Source organism: Pararge aegeria, chromosome 27, assembly GCF_905163445.1.
Source record: "Pararge aegeria chromosome 27, ilParAegt1.1, whole genome shotgun sequence".
Taxonomy (NCBI): Eukaryota; Metazoa; Arthropoda; class Insecta; order Lepidoptera; family Nymphalidae; genus Pararge; species Pararge aegeria.
The window spans coordinates 3,722,275-3,739,693 of record NC_053206.1 but is presented as its reverse complement, the minus strand read 5'-3'; the positions used below and the strand labels follow the sequence as shown (position 1 = coordinate 3,739,693).

The 17,419-nt window shown below is 36.4% G+C and overlaps 3 protein-coding genes across 4 annotated transcripts; 1 reads left to right on the top strand and 2 right to left on the bottom strand.

Annotated features, from left to right (window-relative positions):
- Window positions 1-230: 230 nt before the first annotated feature.
- LOC120635864 lies at window positions 231-4,815 on the bottom strand. Its single transcript, XM_039907059.1, has 4 exons — window positions 4,521-4,815; window positions 2,885-3,065; window positions 2,351-2,539; window positions 231-849 (listed from the first exon to the last, which is right to left on the bottom strand). Exons 1-4 carry the CDS (start codon window positions 4,702-4,704, stop codon window positions 690-692), a joined length of 714 nt encoding a protein of 237 aa, XP_039762993.1. The 5' UTR covers window positions 4,705-4,815; the 3' UTR covers window positions 231-689.
- A 492-nt stretch (window positions 4,816-5,307) lies between these two features.
- Window positions 5,308-8,459, top strand: LOC120635872. The gene is made up of 2 exons (XM_039907076.1): window positions 5,308-5,913; window positions 7,427-8,459. The coding sequence occupies exons 1-2, from the start codon at window positions 5,597-5,599 to the stop codon at window positions 8,430-8,432; spliced, it is 1,323 nt and encodes a 440-aa protein (XP_039763010.1). The 5' UTR covers window positions 5,308-5,596; the 3' UTR covers window positions 8,433-8,459.
- A 3,298-nt stretch (window positions 8,460-11,757) lies between these two features.
- On the bottom strand, window positions 11,758-16,804 carry LOC120635701. Of its 2 annotated transcripts, XM_039906816.1 has the most exons (3): window positions 16,524-16,804; window positions 14,271-15,620; window positions 11,758-11,781 (listed from the first exon to the last, which is right to left on the bottom strand). In XM_039906816.1, the coding sequence occupies exons 1-3, from the start codon at window positions 16,678-16,680 to the stop codon at window positions 11,777-11,779; spliced, it is 1,512 nt and encodes a 503-aa protein (XP_039762750.1). In that variant the 5' UTR covers window positions 16,681-16,804; the 3' UTR covers window positions 11,758-11,776. The 2 variants fall into 2 exon arrangements, with proteins under 2 accessions (XP_039762750.1, XP_039762749.1); XM_039906815.1 differs by lacking the exon at window positions 11,758-11,781 and having other exon boundaries at window positions 13,815-15,620.
- Between the last annotated feature and the right edge of the window lie 615 nt (window positions 16,805-17,419).

Here is a 17,419-nt window from a genome sequence, read left to right as displayed (position 1 = left end):
GTTTCTTACAAGGTTATGCATACAGCAGGTAAATTGCATAAAACGGCAAAAAATCTCCTTCTATATGAGTTATGTAAATTTTAGGCAGTGCTTTTGTGCATGTATGAAGTGCAAGTGTTTTTATTTAGTAGATATTTTCAAATATATGTTTAGTAAAATAAAACGCAACACAATGATTAAAAATGTTTTTTATTACAGTGAACTCTAATAATACCACTGGAACAGCGGGCCATAGGCAAATCACAACTGAAATCTCTTTAATGGAGTGTTCCGGAACTCGCCACGACGACGGAAGGGATATGACAGTGTTCATAATTCAAATTTTAGTTCCCAGGACACTCGCGTGACAAGTCCGAAATTAACAGCGCCAAAATGACGTCAATAAATTAAAGTCCAGCCAGTGACAATAACAGAGGTCAATGTTAAATACATGATCATTTCTTATTTATTATAAAAACACTGTGTGCATAAAGCCTCATGTAGGGTCTGGAAGTAATTTTTTTTTAGAAACACCTGTTTTATCTGCACTCTATTTTTTCGCACTTTCATTACGTTTAAACACATAAAAAAATTCGATAAAATAGATTAAAGAGAGGTTTTCTTTGCGCAAGTCTGCAAATTATTTTCTTAATAATTTTAAAATAAACTTTACACTAAAAAATTTTTGGAGTGTAGTTCGTCACAAAACGTCACTCATATACGTCATTACGTTGGCGCGCTATCGCCAGGGCACGTAAACGGTGGTGCGGGTCCGACAGCCAATCGTAGTCCTGATCGAACCGTGACGTCACAAGCTTCGCGACCAACCACCGCATCAGTTCTATTTTCTCCGTTATAATTTCTAGTCTCCTGGAAACAAAATTCAAACAATTCCAAATTCATTTCATTCAACGACTTTAACGAACCTGCTGACGGCAGATCAGAATACAGTCCGACGAGTAGTTTTCGCATATCAAACTCTGTATCCTCAAAGTAAAATGTGCCTAATATCAATCATTTTAGAGTTGCAAATCCTGTACTTGCGTTTACAAACTTTCTGTTATATGACAGAGCTAAAGAATTGTAGGTAAATTTGAGCTTTAAAACTATCCCGATAAGGTTCATTTAACTCTGAACAAAACTTGTACTAAGGCTACAGTTGTCCCCACCCCTCCTCTTTCCGCGGGTGTCATATAAGGTGACTAAAGGAATATAATGGGGAACGGGCATTGCTCACCCAATATAAGGCCTTATAATAATAATGGGGAATGTTGAGTGGACAGTTATTGTTCCGATCGTCGTTTCAGTCAATGGTCTTCTCGCGAAAAGCTTCGACCTACATCTTAAGAAGTTTTCGCCTTGTTTATGGATCAAGGGTCGGATACAGAAGGCAGTAGTCCTTGAAACGGCGCGTATTGTGAGGAGGTTCCTCACTCTGGAGCCCTGACCGCCGGTTGCTTGGGCATTCAAAAGCCCGGCAAGAGGAGGGTGGATTTTTTTTCTTATAAATTTTTAATAGTGTAGTTGTTGTAACCATTGTTAAGAATTTAAAAAAAAAAATGAAATTCAATAAATGATAGAATATAAAAAAAAAATAATAATGTTATTACCAAATTGTGGGTACATAACAAGTACACATTTCATTAAACAGACCCTTCACAATCAACTGTCACAGACAATGTGCAAATGTTTCTAAAACTAAAAAATTAAATATAAATTACAATTACAAATGTTGTTGTACAGTTACAAAAGTTAACTAAGTTTATATAACTGTAACGAAGGTATTCTTAAATCCAGCAGTGTACTCTTATAGGTTTTTGAAGATAATTATGCTTATACAATGTGTGAGCTAGTTACGAGATACTGTTGAAAGCTGCATAAGTACATTTCACAGGAAATCACTCTATAAAAATATTTATTTAAAAGATTTCATTTTGCAATAAAAATTAATTCAAAAAAGAGGCATATTCATTTTGCAATAAAAATTAATTCAAAATTTTCTAAGTGTTTACTTTTGGCAACCCTATATAAGATAAAAGACCGACACACCCAAAGTACCTATGCTACACAACTAAAGTGACAAGTCACTTGATATCTGGTTTCTTTCAGTGAAAACAACGGCTGTGGTTTACTCAAAAACTTACGGCTTTCGGTTTCACAGGTAAGACTCAGAGACAGTAAATAAAGAATGTGAAGTTATATTTCGGTTTTTGATTTACACATTGTATAAGCAATTTTGAAATATCGTATTAGACTGTTTCTTGACTCTCCGTCCTTTTAACTTACTCTACATCAAAATTAAAGTTCAAACAAACAAACAGACATTCGCAATATTATTAAGGATTATTACGTCCAGATAGTTACTACTTACTTAAACATGGGTCCATCATTCAGTTCCTCATTTGTCTCAACTTTTGGAGTATCCTTCAACTTTCCTACCACTGTGTCCCATCTTCTCTGCGCTTCTAGAAGCTTAGTTTCAGTCTTTTCGAGTACATCTTCTATGAAGCACAATTGGTTCTCATTTTCACCATATTTCGTTAGTTCTGTGATTATCTTTCTGAAAAATAATTTAGTAAAATTGTATGTATGTTGATGTAATTTGACTTTAAAATAAAAAAGGGAAACTCTGTAATTAGTTCATGAAGCCTTGAAGGGTTTCATTACTTAAACATATTGCTTGTGCAAAATTCATTAAATTTTGCACAAGCAATATGTTTCGTGAAACGTCAAGTCAGATTGACTTTGCTGTTATTGTTGTAGAAATTGGGTGTGGATGTCTTGAGGCATTGATACTCACAGTATTTGATGTCAACATTTTTTTTAAATACCAGCCTCATTTATATGTTTTAACAGTACATAACCAAAATCCCTCTTATTGCAACAGGATTTATAAAATACTCACTCTTTTTTCTCAATAAATTCAGGTTTCAACTTCTGATTAGGTGTTGTCAGTAGATTCTTAACCGTATTGGTTTGAGTGATTGCTTTGACTACCAATTGCTCGACGATCTTTGATGATACTGCTTCTTCATAGTCTAGTATTGTCTGCTCTGTTTTATTTTTCTCACTGACTTGTGGTGTGTCTGAGAAAGGTAAGAATAATGCAGTGTGAAAAATAAAATGATATAGCCAATTTTTTTATTGAATTCATGTACGAGATAGCCCTTCACTGCAATCTTAACTGTAATCTGTGGGATGATGCAGTCTAAGATGGAAGCAAGCTAAACTCTTTCACGCCTACTTTTGAGAATGTCCCATTTTTGCAAGCCTTTGCTCACATGAAAGATTTCTCAATTCCCTTAGCAGTTTATTGGCCCTGAACCTTAACAAGCATTGAGTTCAGTGTAACCAAATTACTAATTAATCAAATGTCTCTGAGACAGAACATAATGTACTTAGATGTAGCCTGTGAAGTATTATTCCGGTTTTGTTTGAAGGCTTTCTTACTTATATTGAGAAATGCTTTCCTAATTGTATTAGTACGGTTTTACTAGCCAGGTTTTACTAGCTTCAACAGTCATGTGTTAAAAATAGTTAAGTACCAGGACCAACAATTTAACATGCACTCTGAGGCATGAAGCCGGATAGCCCCAGATTCCAGGGCTGCCATTGTGTATTTTTAATAGTACCAAATTCCCGCCCAATAATCCGGTCATCTTATACAGGAACTTTTGACTATTACTTGCCTTTGAGACCAAGGTATGAAAACGTAAGTTTTTTTATGGCTGTATCTGAATTATTACAGTAAAAGCAGTGTGTATTTGTTAGCACAAAAGTGGTTAACACAAAAACTATTATCATTTCGGTTTAACAGGTAAGTCTCACAGACAGTTAATAATTTACCTCGAAAGCCTGTGACGTAATATTATAGTTTTCATTTAGATGTTGTATAAATGAACATGAAGATATTAATGGATAAGTGGATCACCACTTTATAATCATACTAGCTGTTGCCCGCGACTTCGTCCGCTTTTGTTTTTGTTTTTCGAAAGACTTGTGCCTCATAAATGTGGCAGCACTTTATGTATTTAGGATAGCTCAGCCTGGTGTAAAAACGTCAAACACTGTCGTCCCCTCTCCCGAGAGAACTGAGCTTAATTTCGGGATAAAAAGCATCTATATTACTTCTAATACCTACAGGAATATGTGTACAAAGTTTCGTAATGATCGGTTTAATAGTTTTTGCGTGAAAGCGTAACAAACAAACTTACATTCACATTTATAATATTAGTAGGGATAGGGATTATACTAGCCTAGGGGTTAGAGCGTTGCGTTGTTTACTTAAGGGTGGGACCGAGTTTAATCGCCCGAATTTTTTTAGCAGCTAGGTACATTCTGCAATTCAAGTTACAATGAAGGAAACCTGCATATTGGAGAGTGCTCCATAATGTAACGTTCTCAAAGGCGTTTAAAGGCTCCCAATACGCACCTGGCCTGGGGGATGGGCTAAAACATACACCCTTCTCATTCTGAGAGGAGAACCTTGCAGTGTAATAATTTGACGTAGTGGGTTGATGAGGCTGAAAAGTCGTACTAACCTGCAAAAGATTTCGCCTCTAATAATCTAAATTTTGAAGTTAGAAGTTTAACATCGCGTAATTTCTTAGCGACTACATGTTCGAAAGGTTCACTGAGTTTAGCAGAGAATAATTCCGCCGAGACTTGCCGCAAGTAGTGCTCGAATCCAGCAGACACATCTCGTAAAGCTTTAAAGGCTGACATTTTAGAGGTAAGTTTAATCTAGCAAACAGTTATTGTTTGTTTGCAAATCCTAACTTCTGAAGAAAGCCTCCGCAAAACAATTCAAAACAACGGTCACTCTCACATCAACAAACAAATGTTCACCACAGATTAGAAATCACAACAAACAAATGTCAACCACAGATTATAAATTTAGTTACAACTATATCATTAATCTGTGAAATCTTGTGCTGTTTTGGCACTACGAAAAGCCATAAATCAAAAGAAGAAGAAGAATCTGCGAAAAACTCTCGAAAAACTGGTTACAAACCACACACTACGTAATTCAGATAAAGATATAAAATTAGAGGTACAAACGCAAAATATAAAAAACACTTCCATTAGAAATATTAGAAATGGTGACGGTGCATGTACTACCTGTTACAAAACAAAAACTTAAACACAGATTTAACACGTTTTATATTTATTATATTAAATTAATTAAGAAAACCTTTGAAAATCGATTATATCATGCAAACATCAACTGTTATTTCCTACTTAAATGGTCTGTGGTGAAAATTGCGATTCCTATGATCTGTAAGTTATCTGTGGAGTGTTATAAACAATAAAAATTGCAGAAAAAAATTTGAAAACAATATATTTATGGCGTTTATTTTGAAACACAAACTGCAGATACAAAAAAAATATAGAAATTTTGAATTATTACTACATGGAGTTCACAACACAAAAATGAATTAAAACCAAGCCTGGTTAAACAAACGCTCAAACGCAAAAACCGCTTGGTTTGGTTGCAGTAGCTGCAGAGCCAAACAAATATCAAAATTTCAAAACAAGTAACATAAAAAATGTATTGAAACCTGGCAGCGATTTCAACTCATACCGAAATACTTATCTCTTTACAATAGCCAGAAAAATGGCCGAAGATAATATAGTCATTCAGGCCTCGTCGTCTATGTTGGACCATTTAAAGATTGTCTCGGATGCCGATGATATCCAAGCTGATTATATAGTGTGTTTACCCAATGAAGTGTTATTAGATATATTCTCATATTTGAAACCGAAACATTTAGTGAAATGCCGCGAAGTATGTTGGAGGTGGAAGAACATAGTGGACAGTATGTTAAAAAGCGAAGTTCTGTGGCGGAAGCACTGCAAAATTGATTTCATAGACATATACAGATCAGCCTATTATAAAGCGCATCCAGGACTCACGTGGAATAATTTATACAGGTGATTCTTATTTCTTGTTACAAAATTATTGAATGGGTTGAATTTTTAAACTACCACAAGAGACAGGGTTTGGAGACAGAGGAATTCCCCTGTAGCAAAATCTGCAGATTTTGCCTACCTATTTTCATATCGTATATGTCTGAAATAGGTTGTAAGCCAGGTAAAAAAACATAATTGTAACTTAAGATAAAGAAACATATTTTTCCACCAAGCCGTACTTACTGCCTTAACCCCTTCTCACTGTGGGTCTCCAAGCTTGCTCTGTAGTGGGTCGGGAATATGAAGATGATGACGACAAAGATACAATTCAAGATAACTAAAATATATACTTTTTGCTATATAAAAACTATCTACTGCTAGGGTGCAAAGGCAGCCTTATAACCGAAATTGTGTTAAAGGGAACCTTCCATGGGATATTGGTGAGCCCTGTGGTCTTCTAAGTCTGAGGGGAAGTCCCAGGTTCAATCCAGAATGAGGACAATTTCAGATTTTATTATTTCAAAATTTCTAGTCCAGGTTTCTAGGCTGTGGCTAGATACCACCCTACAAGTTAACTGTCCAGGTACTCCAGGATACTACTGTTTAGGCACCAATGTGGAGAACAAGCTGTTACCCATGTTTATTACAGTGCTTCCAAATCCTGTAGGAATCATTTGTTTTCCTAAGAATAGGTGGCCTAGGTCACTCTCTCTCCTTCCGAATAACTTTGTGCCATACTTTTGCACTTTTAATATTAGTTAGGATAACTGCCATATTCCTAACAGGTAAACACGAGACAAGAGCTCATTTGTAGTGAATAAAAAAAATCTCACCTGATAGTTAGTTATGATGCAGTCTAAGATGCAAAACCCTCTGATTGGAAGAGTTCTTTAGTTAATAAGTAGACTGGTATAGGCATCTTATAAATACATATACTATGACAATACACACATTGCCATCTAGCCCCAAAGTAAGCATAGCTTGTGTTATGGGTACTAAGATAACTGACGAATAATATACATAAATACTTATAATATACAAATATACACCCAGACACTGAAACACATATATTTTCATCACACAAACAATTTCCAGCTTTGGGAATCAAAGCCACAGCCTTGACTCAGAAAGCAGGGTCGCTACCCACTGCGCCAATCGGCCGTCAAATATATAATTATAATATACTAGCTGTTGCCCGCGACTTCGTCTGCGTTTGATTTTGTTTTTAAAGTATTCAGTATCGTTAAGCCTTAAATGAGTATAGTTGTATATATATGTAGGTATAACATGTGACTGTCAATTAATTAAAGACAAATAATTTGCAATAAAATAAAATTGCGACTATAATTAAAGATCTAAGCTATCCTATCTCTTAAGTTGGACCAGACTGCTCACGGTGTGCCAATTTAATTTAAAATCGGTTAAGTAGTTTAGGAGTCCATCGCGGACAAACATCGTGACAGGAGATTTATATATATTAAGATTTGGCCTGGAGGTGTTTGCGTCCTCACAATAATATTGTTGTTGCTTTCAGATCCCTCACATTATGGTCCAAATTGGAACACGCAACAGAATTCCACGACGAGTTCGCCTCAGCGTCAAGCAGTCGAAATGAAATACGCGATTTCCAAGTACTAAAACACGGCCAATTAGGCGTGCACACACGTGAAGGTATAATTTACTACGATATGAAAACGCTCAACCAATCGAATCGAAAAATCATAACCGGAGATTACTTGCGCTATTACGAAAACGACGAGTTAGTAATCGTGCTAGCACTGACAGCACATCTACATGTCATCCGCAAAGTTCTCCGAACGCCACGTCACATGACAGAGGCTTGGTTCCCATCCGTCATAAATTTCCTCATCCACGAAGATCAATTGTACTACGTTACCACCAACAATAATATATTCATATGCAATTTGTCCAACGAGAAGATCCAAAGCAGCCTTTTGATACATATGGAAGATGGAATCATGTGTATGGGGCATAAGAATGGATATCTAAACGTGCTTACGTACCTGCGTAACATTTTCACAGTTGTTGACGAGGTGAACGTATTCAGACGGACATTAGATGATTCCCAGAATCTGTTCCACGAGCTGGTCAAGTACAACCTATTGGATAATTTAGATTGGAGGGTATTTTTCCTGTGGCTGTTCATTCTGAATCGCACAATACCACATAACTCAATAAGGAATATAATTGTTACTAAGGTATACGGCGATGTGGTTTTTGTTGGCTCAATCTTGGGGGTGTTTCGCATATACTGCTCTCCTTACTTGAATAATGAATTTGATATATTCAATACTGAACCGGTGAAGCAGTATAATTTCATGGAGCGCAGCGACTGTCCGGTGCTCTCTGATAGTCCGATCATACAAATTGATGTCATCGAGGGGGAAGATAGCCATACAGTACTAGTGGGTATGCCCAAGAAGATAGCAGTTATCAAATTCAGACACGACATCCAATTAAGCCCATCTAAAATAGACCTAGGCGATCTTCAGATCATTGAAGTTAATGATACTTTGTAACAATGAGGTTTTTAATACTTCAATTACTAGGCATAGTATATAATATATATATATATATATGGTAGTATATAGTATATATATATATATACTACTATATATATATATATATACTCCATATTACAAGTGCATGGCATGTTTTTTTGTTTTAAAAAATAAAATGTAGTCAGTGTCACTCGTCAATGCATTAGGTTGTTTTATTATAGGCTGTATTTTTTTTTATGTACGCAACTTCGAATTATTATCTATATAATCGATTGTGATTTTTTTTTTGTTTTCGGTACAATTTATTTATATTATTATGTCAGAAAAACAAAAAAAAAAGGCACTTAAAGAATGTAGGATACATAAGTAGCGATCTCTGCCGGGCAACCTTAGAATTAGGAGAACACAATGTGTAGAAGCCAAAGACTTTATTATAACTGTCGTACTTAGCTGTAGCAGATTACCCCGTTCCTAGACCGCATAATAACTTACCGACAAGTGACATTGCAGGCAGTTAGTTCCTCTTTGCATAAGACTCATTATAATAGTTTCCGCCTTACCTTGATACATTTTCATATTTGTAAATATGACAAATCGTCTTGGGCGCCCACTCAGGATTTAATTCGGAGCCCCTAAAATCTACTTCGCTAATTACATTACAAAAATGTTGTTCATGACTGCCTTGTGTTTTTTTACCCGCTTTTTAGGGTTCAGTAGTCAAAAAGGAAACCCTCTTATTATTAAAAGATGTGTAAAGCTAGAATATTTACGCAGTGTTCTGTCTCACTTTATCTGGCAGCCCCTTTCATATGTCAGAGTGTGACAAGAAACTGCGTAACTACTCTGACACTACACCACGATTGGCGATAAGACGGTAATCGTATCGTGTTATTTAACTGATACATCTGATATGTAATTTAAAATTTAAGCCGGGTATACATTAGTCGTAAAAAAGGCGCGTTCATCACGCATGCGCTGGAACTACGATCACCGGTTCCCCGCACGGTTAGTATAGTAACAAACAAAAACATTTATCCCCCGATTATATCCCCCCACAAGGGATAAAATGTACTTGTCCATCTGTCAAGCACACGCACCAGGGGAAAGGAGAAGTATACCCTCGTTTGACATTACAAGTATTTTTATTATTCTGATACTAGCTGTTGCCTGCGTTCTTCGTCAAGATTTATTAGCGTTTTATACAAATCCCATGGGAACCGTCTGTTTTCCAGGGATAAAATGTTACATTCCTTCCTTTCAACTGACTTTATCCAAAAATCAAGTTGACCGGTTGCTTAAATTAGGGCGTGAAAGAGGGACAAGAAAACACACAGTTCATATTTATAGTATTTATTAATAAAATAAATTTTATCAATTTCATATGTAAAAGCTGTCAAAACTTCAATTTGATCCCAGATACTTTTTGGATATTGAAATACCCAACCAACAGTGGCGTGAACTCCATACATGCACAAAAGCACTGCATACCCTAAAATTTTCGTATAACTCGTAAAGGGGAAGGTTTTTTCAATTGTATGCCATCTTCCTTCTTTATGCATACCCTGGTCAAAAACTCTGTGCACGCCACTGGCAACCAAAGCGGTTTTTAGTTTTAGTAGCGTAGATCCAAGGGAAGCCTTAAAAAACAACCGTTATGACCTATTTACACGGGTCGTTACAGTGGTAACGCCCCGTATAGACCGGCCGTAAGAGTAATTTTAGTGTTAGTAAACCTTTTTGTGTCAGAAGTACCGTCGCCATGTTTATTTCTGCCTCCGCCAAGCACCTTTCTGTTTCGCTAAATTGTTGATGTTGGAAAAGAGTAACTGCTGAGTTTCTTGCCGGCTTCTTCTCGTTAGAATATGCCTTCCGAACTGGTGGTAGAGTCACTACACACAGACAGATTTGACGTTTCAAAAGTGCTTATATGTGTAGTGCTTATATATAGTATTAGTGCTGTATCTTCTCCCACAGCTTTATCAACTATTAAGATAAGATGTGTAATAATAAACGGGGGTAAACTTCTCCTATTCCATGTTCCCGTGTTTAAGCAGGTGGAAACGTTACTTATATCCCCTCAAAGGGATATAATCGGGGGATATAGTTTTTGTCGCCGGCCCGTGCTAGCCTTGCTGTTAAGGCATATAAGGCCATGATTTTCCAAATACCATCAGTTGTAGCTGCCCGTCAATTATTACTAAAAAAAAGTATGTGCTTATGAATTACGCATTTTGGTGTTGCCATAGTTATTCTATTCGTACTTAAATGCAAAGCTTATACTTGTTATATGTAAACTGGCTGTTGCCCGCGTTCTTTGTCCGCTTTACGGCTACGGTTTTGTGCAATACCTGTGGGAACTGCTTATTTTCTTGGGATGAGAAGTAGCTTATGTCACTCTCCGTCCTTCCATCTAACTCTATGCCAAGAATCCAGTTGGTTGGATGCTGACTTAGGGCGTAAAGTAAGGACAAACATACAAACAAAAAAAAAGTTTTTTTTTTTCAGTGATTTATTTTTTCTTCTGTAGTGTTCAGCTTGTCTGTCTGTTTGTTTGATTGTTACAACTCAACCGTTGAACCGATCTTGATGAAATTAGGTACACATATAGCTTGCATCGACAAACTTGGTAATTAAGGGATCAGAGAGTAACATAGGGGGGTATACATCAAAATGTCCACGCAAAACGGAGTCACGGGTAACAATTGGTTAGATAAATAAATATACTACGACAATACACACATCGCCATCTAGCCCCAAAGTAAACGTAGCTTGTGTTATGGGTACTGAGATGACTAATTAATTTATTTGATGAATAATGTACTAAAATTTATAATATACAGATAAACAGAACACACTGAAAAACATTCATGTTCATCACACAAACATTTGCCAGTTGTGGGAATCGAACCCACGGCCTTGGACTCAGAATGCAGGGTGGCTGCCCACAGTACCAGTCGGCCGTCAAATTAGTGGTTGATATATTTTATTGTCGCCATTGTTGTCTGGGGGTAACGTGATAGCCTAGTTGTTAGGACTTTGGCTAAATCTCGGGGACCGAGTTCGAATCCCAGCACGCACCTCTCACTTTACCAAGTTATGTGCGTTTTAAGTAATTATAATATCACTAGCTTCAACGGTTTAGGAAAACATCCCGCAAACATGCATACCTGAGAGTTCTCCATAATGTTCTCAATGGTGTGAGGATTCCACCAATCCGCACTGGGGCAGCGTGGTGGACTACGGCCTTAACCCTTCGTATTGTGGGAGGAGATCCGTGCCCTGTAGTGGGTCGGTTTTGGGTTCATATGATGATTATCCGTGACCCCAGTGGCGTGCACTTCATACATGCACAAAAGAACTGCCTACCCTAAAATTGGAATATAGCTCTAGGAGGATTTTTTCCATTTAATGCAATTTTTCTACTGTATGCATACCGGTAAAAACTGGTTGCACGCCATATTATGACTTTAAAACAACGACTACCGACATATTTCGTCCACTGCTTTCAGAGTCCAAGGTTGGAAAATGTTTGTGAATAACGTTTTTCAGTGTCTGAGTGTTTATCTAGTATTAATGTGCATCCCTACTAATATTATAAGTCAATGTAAGTTTGTTTGTTGCGCTTCCACGCAAAAACTACTTAACCGATCCTCATGAAACTTTGTATACATATTTTTGGAAGTGTTAGAAGTAATATAGGATACTTTTTAAACCGACATTAAGCTCGGTTCCCTTGGGAGAGGGGATGAAAGTGTTTGACGATTTTACACCATAACTCCGACGAATTATAAGCGATTTAAATAATTATTTTTGTACCATAGAGGTTGTAATATGTGTTTAATTTTGCCCAAACTTTGTGTAGATCTGATAAATGTGGTTGGAAATAGAGGACAGAACTCCTCAGCGGACAGCAGCAAACACCTCATTTAAGGCTTTGCGATACTGAATACTTTTAGAACTACAACTAAATTGAATGCCACATCAAAAAACAAAATTAAACGCATACGAAGTCGCGGCTAACAGCTAGTTTTTTATAATAATATTCAGTCATCTTAGTAGCCATAACACAAGCTACGCTTACTTTGGGGCTAGATTCCGATGTGTGTATTGTCACAGTATATTTTCATTATTTCGTGTAGCGGTTGTTACCGGGGGAAAAAAAAGATTAAATGATTTATATTTGCGTAATTTGCCTTAAAGGCTTTAATAAATAATGAGGCATAACGTTGGAATAGTTTATCAGTGTTTTCCACGCACTGACTATTGAAGGCTCTGTCTGATGTAGCGTGCCAAAACACTGCACACCGATTCCGACGTGATGCCACTTTTAATGAAATGGCCTTAGGGCCTTATAAATAAATATAGCATAATCTTGAAATTGTGTGGAGTTTTTTTTCCACGCTCTGGCATTTCGTGCTCACTATTGAACTGTGACAAATCCTTAGGACAAAACACTGCCAAACTATTCCGTCGTCGTGCCACGTTTATTTGTAAGGTACTTAAAGTTTAAGCACAATGTCATAGATACTCAACTTATTATAGTTTTAATTAAAAGGCTACAAGTATTATTAGGCTATATTTTAATGTTTATTATACTTTTTGTGATATTTCCCACTTTTCCATCAATAAATATGATGTGAACGAAATTTAAAGGTTTTTCATTTTTAATTAATATTCTGCTATTCTTTTGAACATACATTTTGTAACTAAGAGGGCGTTCATAAAATATGTGAGATGTTTAAGGGTGGGATGGGGTCGAGTCAAATCTCATCTAATCTTACGTTGGAGAGAGGGGGGTCTCGGAAAATATATCGCAATTTTTTTTCCTGATTGAAACAAAAAAAAATACTATTTTGCTCCATTGGTCTTTTTACAATAACAATCCAACGCGTTAACGTAAGAAACACATATTTAGAAAAATCTCACGTGAGTTTGTTTCAACCCCATCCGGGTGAATAAAATCTCACGACATCTCATCAGGGCTCCCCCCTGGAGGGACAGAAAATTAAAAATAAACGCATCACGTAATTTATGGACGCCCCCTAAGCAACAAAAATTAATCCTATAGCGAGTTTAATTCAAGTTCTTATATGCATTATTTATAAAATTGACACTTTCTCCAAGTGTAGATAAAATAAATATTATAAAAAGCAACGTGTCATCTCTTGTTCCGAAAGTATCTTATTGTAAGATGGACCTTTAGAAAAAGTAGAACTAAACTACAATGTTTCCTACTAGATGGCGCTACAGTCGCTACATGACTATATTATTTTAAATTAGTATATAAAGGCATATACTAATTTCGGCATTGGCGGTAGGAAAGCCGTAGCTTAATTGGTTAAAGCGCTCAGGCCGCGACTGCCAGAGAGTCGCAGGTTCAAATCCTGTTGGTTCCGAAAATTTTTATATGCATTTTAAATTAATAAAATAGGAAAGAACAATGCAGTTTAAAAATAGCGCAGGTCAACGAGAACCTGTTGTACCTAATTTTAGACTTGTCAGATTTGTTTAGAGATTTGCATGTCTTAGAAATATAGCCTATGTACTTCGGGACGTAGTAGGTGTCAGTATTGCCGTGTTAGGAATACCCTGTGTATTTCGGGGCGAAAACTGTGTCAGTATGGCCGTGTTAGAATATAATGAAAGTAAAGTAAAGTTCGTATATATGTTATGTATAGGTTTGTAATTGGTTATGTGAATTTTGTAATAGTCACGTCAAAGTGCCAAATTCAGAAAATATTGGTTTGCGTAACGAAACCTAAAGAACATTTTCATTAGTATTCATATCGAGCTATCGATAAAAATCTAAAATATCACTGCTTGAACTACCAAATATATTGCTAATTGAAGCATTACCATCCTCCAAATTTAACTCGCTGACCGACGGTGAAGAATGGTAGTTCAAAATAATTCTTTTCTCACGCTTCACTTCTGGAAGTTTCACGGGCTGTTCATAATCATATCCATAAACTTCTAGCGAATGGTTAGAAGGAGAATGACTCTTTCTCAAATCTTTTACACACTTTCGGTTGTTTCTCACTGTGTTCTTTCTTTTCGACCCAAATGATATCACTGTCCGACGTTCAAACATACATTCCTTATCTAAAACGTTTTGACTATTGGTTATTTTATTAACGTAATGTATAGATTTCTCATTACGCTTTTTATTTTTTGCAATAACTTTTAGAGCGTCGTATAAACTGTCTGGCTCATTAAAAGTGTTTGTGTCCTTTGCTAACTCTTCTTTTAAAAGGTTTATAATCTCTTTCTTGTTTGATTTCTTATTATATTTATTGTTTATTTCAAAGCTCTTCGATTTCGGTGCCAGCTTAGCTTCTCTAATAATATTTTTTGAGTATACAAATGATTTAGCTTTGATTTTCGGTTTTACTGGTGAACATCGTGTATACACCGATGGTTTAAGATCGATTGGTAAATTATTACTAACATCAAAAGCATATCTATGTTTAGATGTATAACTTATATTGTCGGGTGATGGTGAATCTTTTTTGATGTCAAGTTTTTTGACAACTGCGTCGTCGATTTCAAATGCTGTTCTCGAAACTTCGCGAACTGCTGGTAGTTCGTTATGATTCTCTGTTCTTACATCGTAAACGCTTATCGTTTTTTCTAGCAAGTCAACGAAGAAATTATACATGTTCTTGTCTTCTTTCGCTATTTGCGAAGCGATAGTTTCCGGTTCGTCGTTAACCCTTAGTTTCTTTTCTTTTTTTGATTTGCTTTCAAATATTTCTTGAGTGACCCTTTCGGCTACGATATTATGTTCTAAAATCTCTCTAATTGCATTTCTTTCCGGTTCGTTTTCATTCGTTAGTTTTATAAGATCGCTGGCAGGTTTAATTTGTACAGAATTATTTGAAGGGGTAACCGTTATTTCTTTTCTCGGTTCCAATATAATTAGTTGCTCCTTATCTGATTGCAGCATCTCATCGTTCAGAACTCTCGACCTATATTTATTTTTCTTTGTTTGATTTGTTCTATGTAGTATTCTAAATTCAGAATTATTTGTTTTTCTACACTGTGGCTTAAATTTCGTGACGTTATCATTGGCACTATCATGTATTTCTGGGTGCTGGGTACCCGTTGTTGATTTCGAGAGTATTGTAAGGACGGAAGCTAAAAACTTCTTTTGACCTGGCCGCGGTCTCCGGGGAGGTTTATTTTGGATTAGTACGTCTTTTGCTTCTGAAAAAACATTCAAGGGTTATATTTTTACAAGTAGAATTGTCTCATCTTTATAGAAGTGAGTTTTGCTTAACTACGGATGCGTTGACTTTAGCAGTTTAAGCTTGCAGAGAGACATAAGTTAACCCACAAGGGTCTCTATCCCAGAATTAGGAATTAGGCCTTAGTCCACTACGCTGGCCAAGTGCGGATTGGTACTCTTCTGTGTGAAGACTTTCTCTTTCTTCTTCGAGATCTTTAAAAACGTTCTGGGGATAAGTATGTCTCATAAGGAATCACCCTGTAAAAATATTAAATCAAAAGCATATTTATCTTCCAGCGTTTACTTATGACAAACCTAATGAAGATAAAAGACCGACACGCGCATAGCACCAGATTAGATTTTGCATGTGATGTTAGGGCTTTATCTGATTTTTTTCAGTAAAAACTATGGCAATTGCTTATTAAAAAAACATTAGCGTTTCGGTTTTACAGATGATTGTCATTTTCATATACACGTTGTAGAACTCCCTGAGTTTCTCCACGATTTTCCTTAAGCAAGTGACACAGAAATTCCTTACATTAATAATCCACGTTAGAGGTGCATACCTGGGCTTGAACATCCCAAAGGAAGTCCGAAGCTCTTACTACTAAGCTATCGCGGATTATTACTTGAGTGACTATAGATACTGACAAATTTTAGCGCTACAACCAATAGCTACCACGACCACGCTACGATCATCAATGAGAAATGTTGTGAAAACTGCCAAAAATATACTTCTTGAGAGATTCCGATGCGTGCGATGTGTGAAAAGTAAACGTTACGGAAGAAAGGTTGACTCATACGCGAACGAAGTCGCGAGGGGCCGCAAGTGTAAATATATTCTCGGATCATACACTTTCGCGGTTACGTCTAAAACTTACCCCGATTATCAATTGCTGATTGTATTTTCTTCTCAACATAAACACCCCGCTTCTTCGCGACTGACGTCTGGAAGGCAACGTTACTGAAGCTTCTTTTGTTACTAGTTGTTTTGCCGACCATCGAAGACTTCGATTTATCCACGTTTTTGAAATCCATGATGGCTATTTTTTTACTTACAACATTTCTTATATTAAGTAAAAATTGTATAGTTATGTTGAGAAGGCTGATTTTAATATTTTTTGCATTGTTGATTTCCTTATTTTAGTACAGGAATTTTGTATTTGACAAAGTGATTTTGACACTGTCAGGGTTCGGGCAAAGATAAGTAGAATATTCTTCTAAAAAAAACAAAGACAACAGAGAATTAAGAAAATACAGAACCCTTATTCGGACATTATTGCATGCAGTGCATTGTGTCCAAAAACGGTGAAAACAGTCTCACTTCACACTCGTAAACTTACTAGCTCATAAACTTTTTCCCATTTTCCCGTTTTATGGTAAACGTTAAGAACATTAGAGGTAAAATAAAATAAATAAATTTACTACGACAATACACACATCGCCATCTAGCCCCAATTGAAGCGTAGCTTGTGTTATGGGTACTAAGATGACTGATGAATATTTTTTATAAATAATATACATAAATACATAGAATATACATATAAACACCCAGACACTGAAAAACGTTCATGCTTTTCACACATACATTTTCCAGTAGTGGGAATCGAACCCACGGCCTTGGACTCAGAAAGCAGGGTCCCCGCAAACTGCGCCAATCGGCCGTCAAATAATTACTGTCAACTGCTATTTGGTATGAAGTGACTAACCGCCTGTTCGAGAAACACTACTAAAGTGGAGTGGTTTATGATGCTTCAATATTAGTCGTGTACGCGGT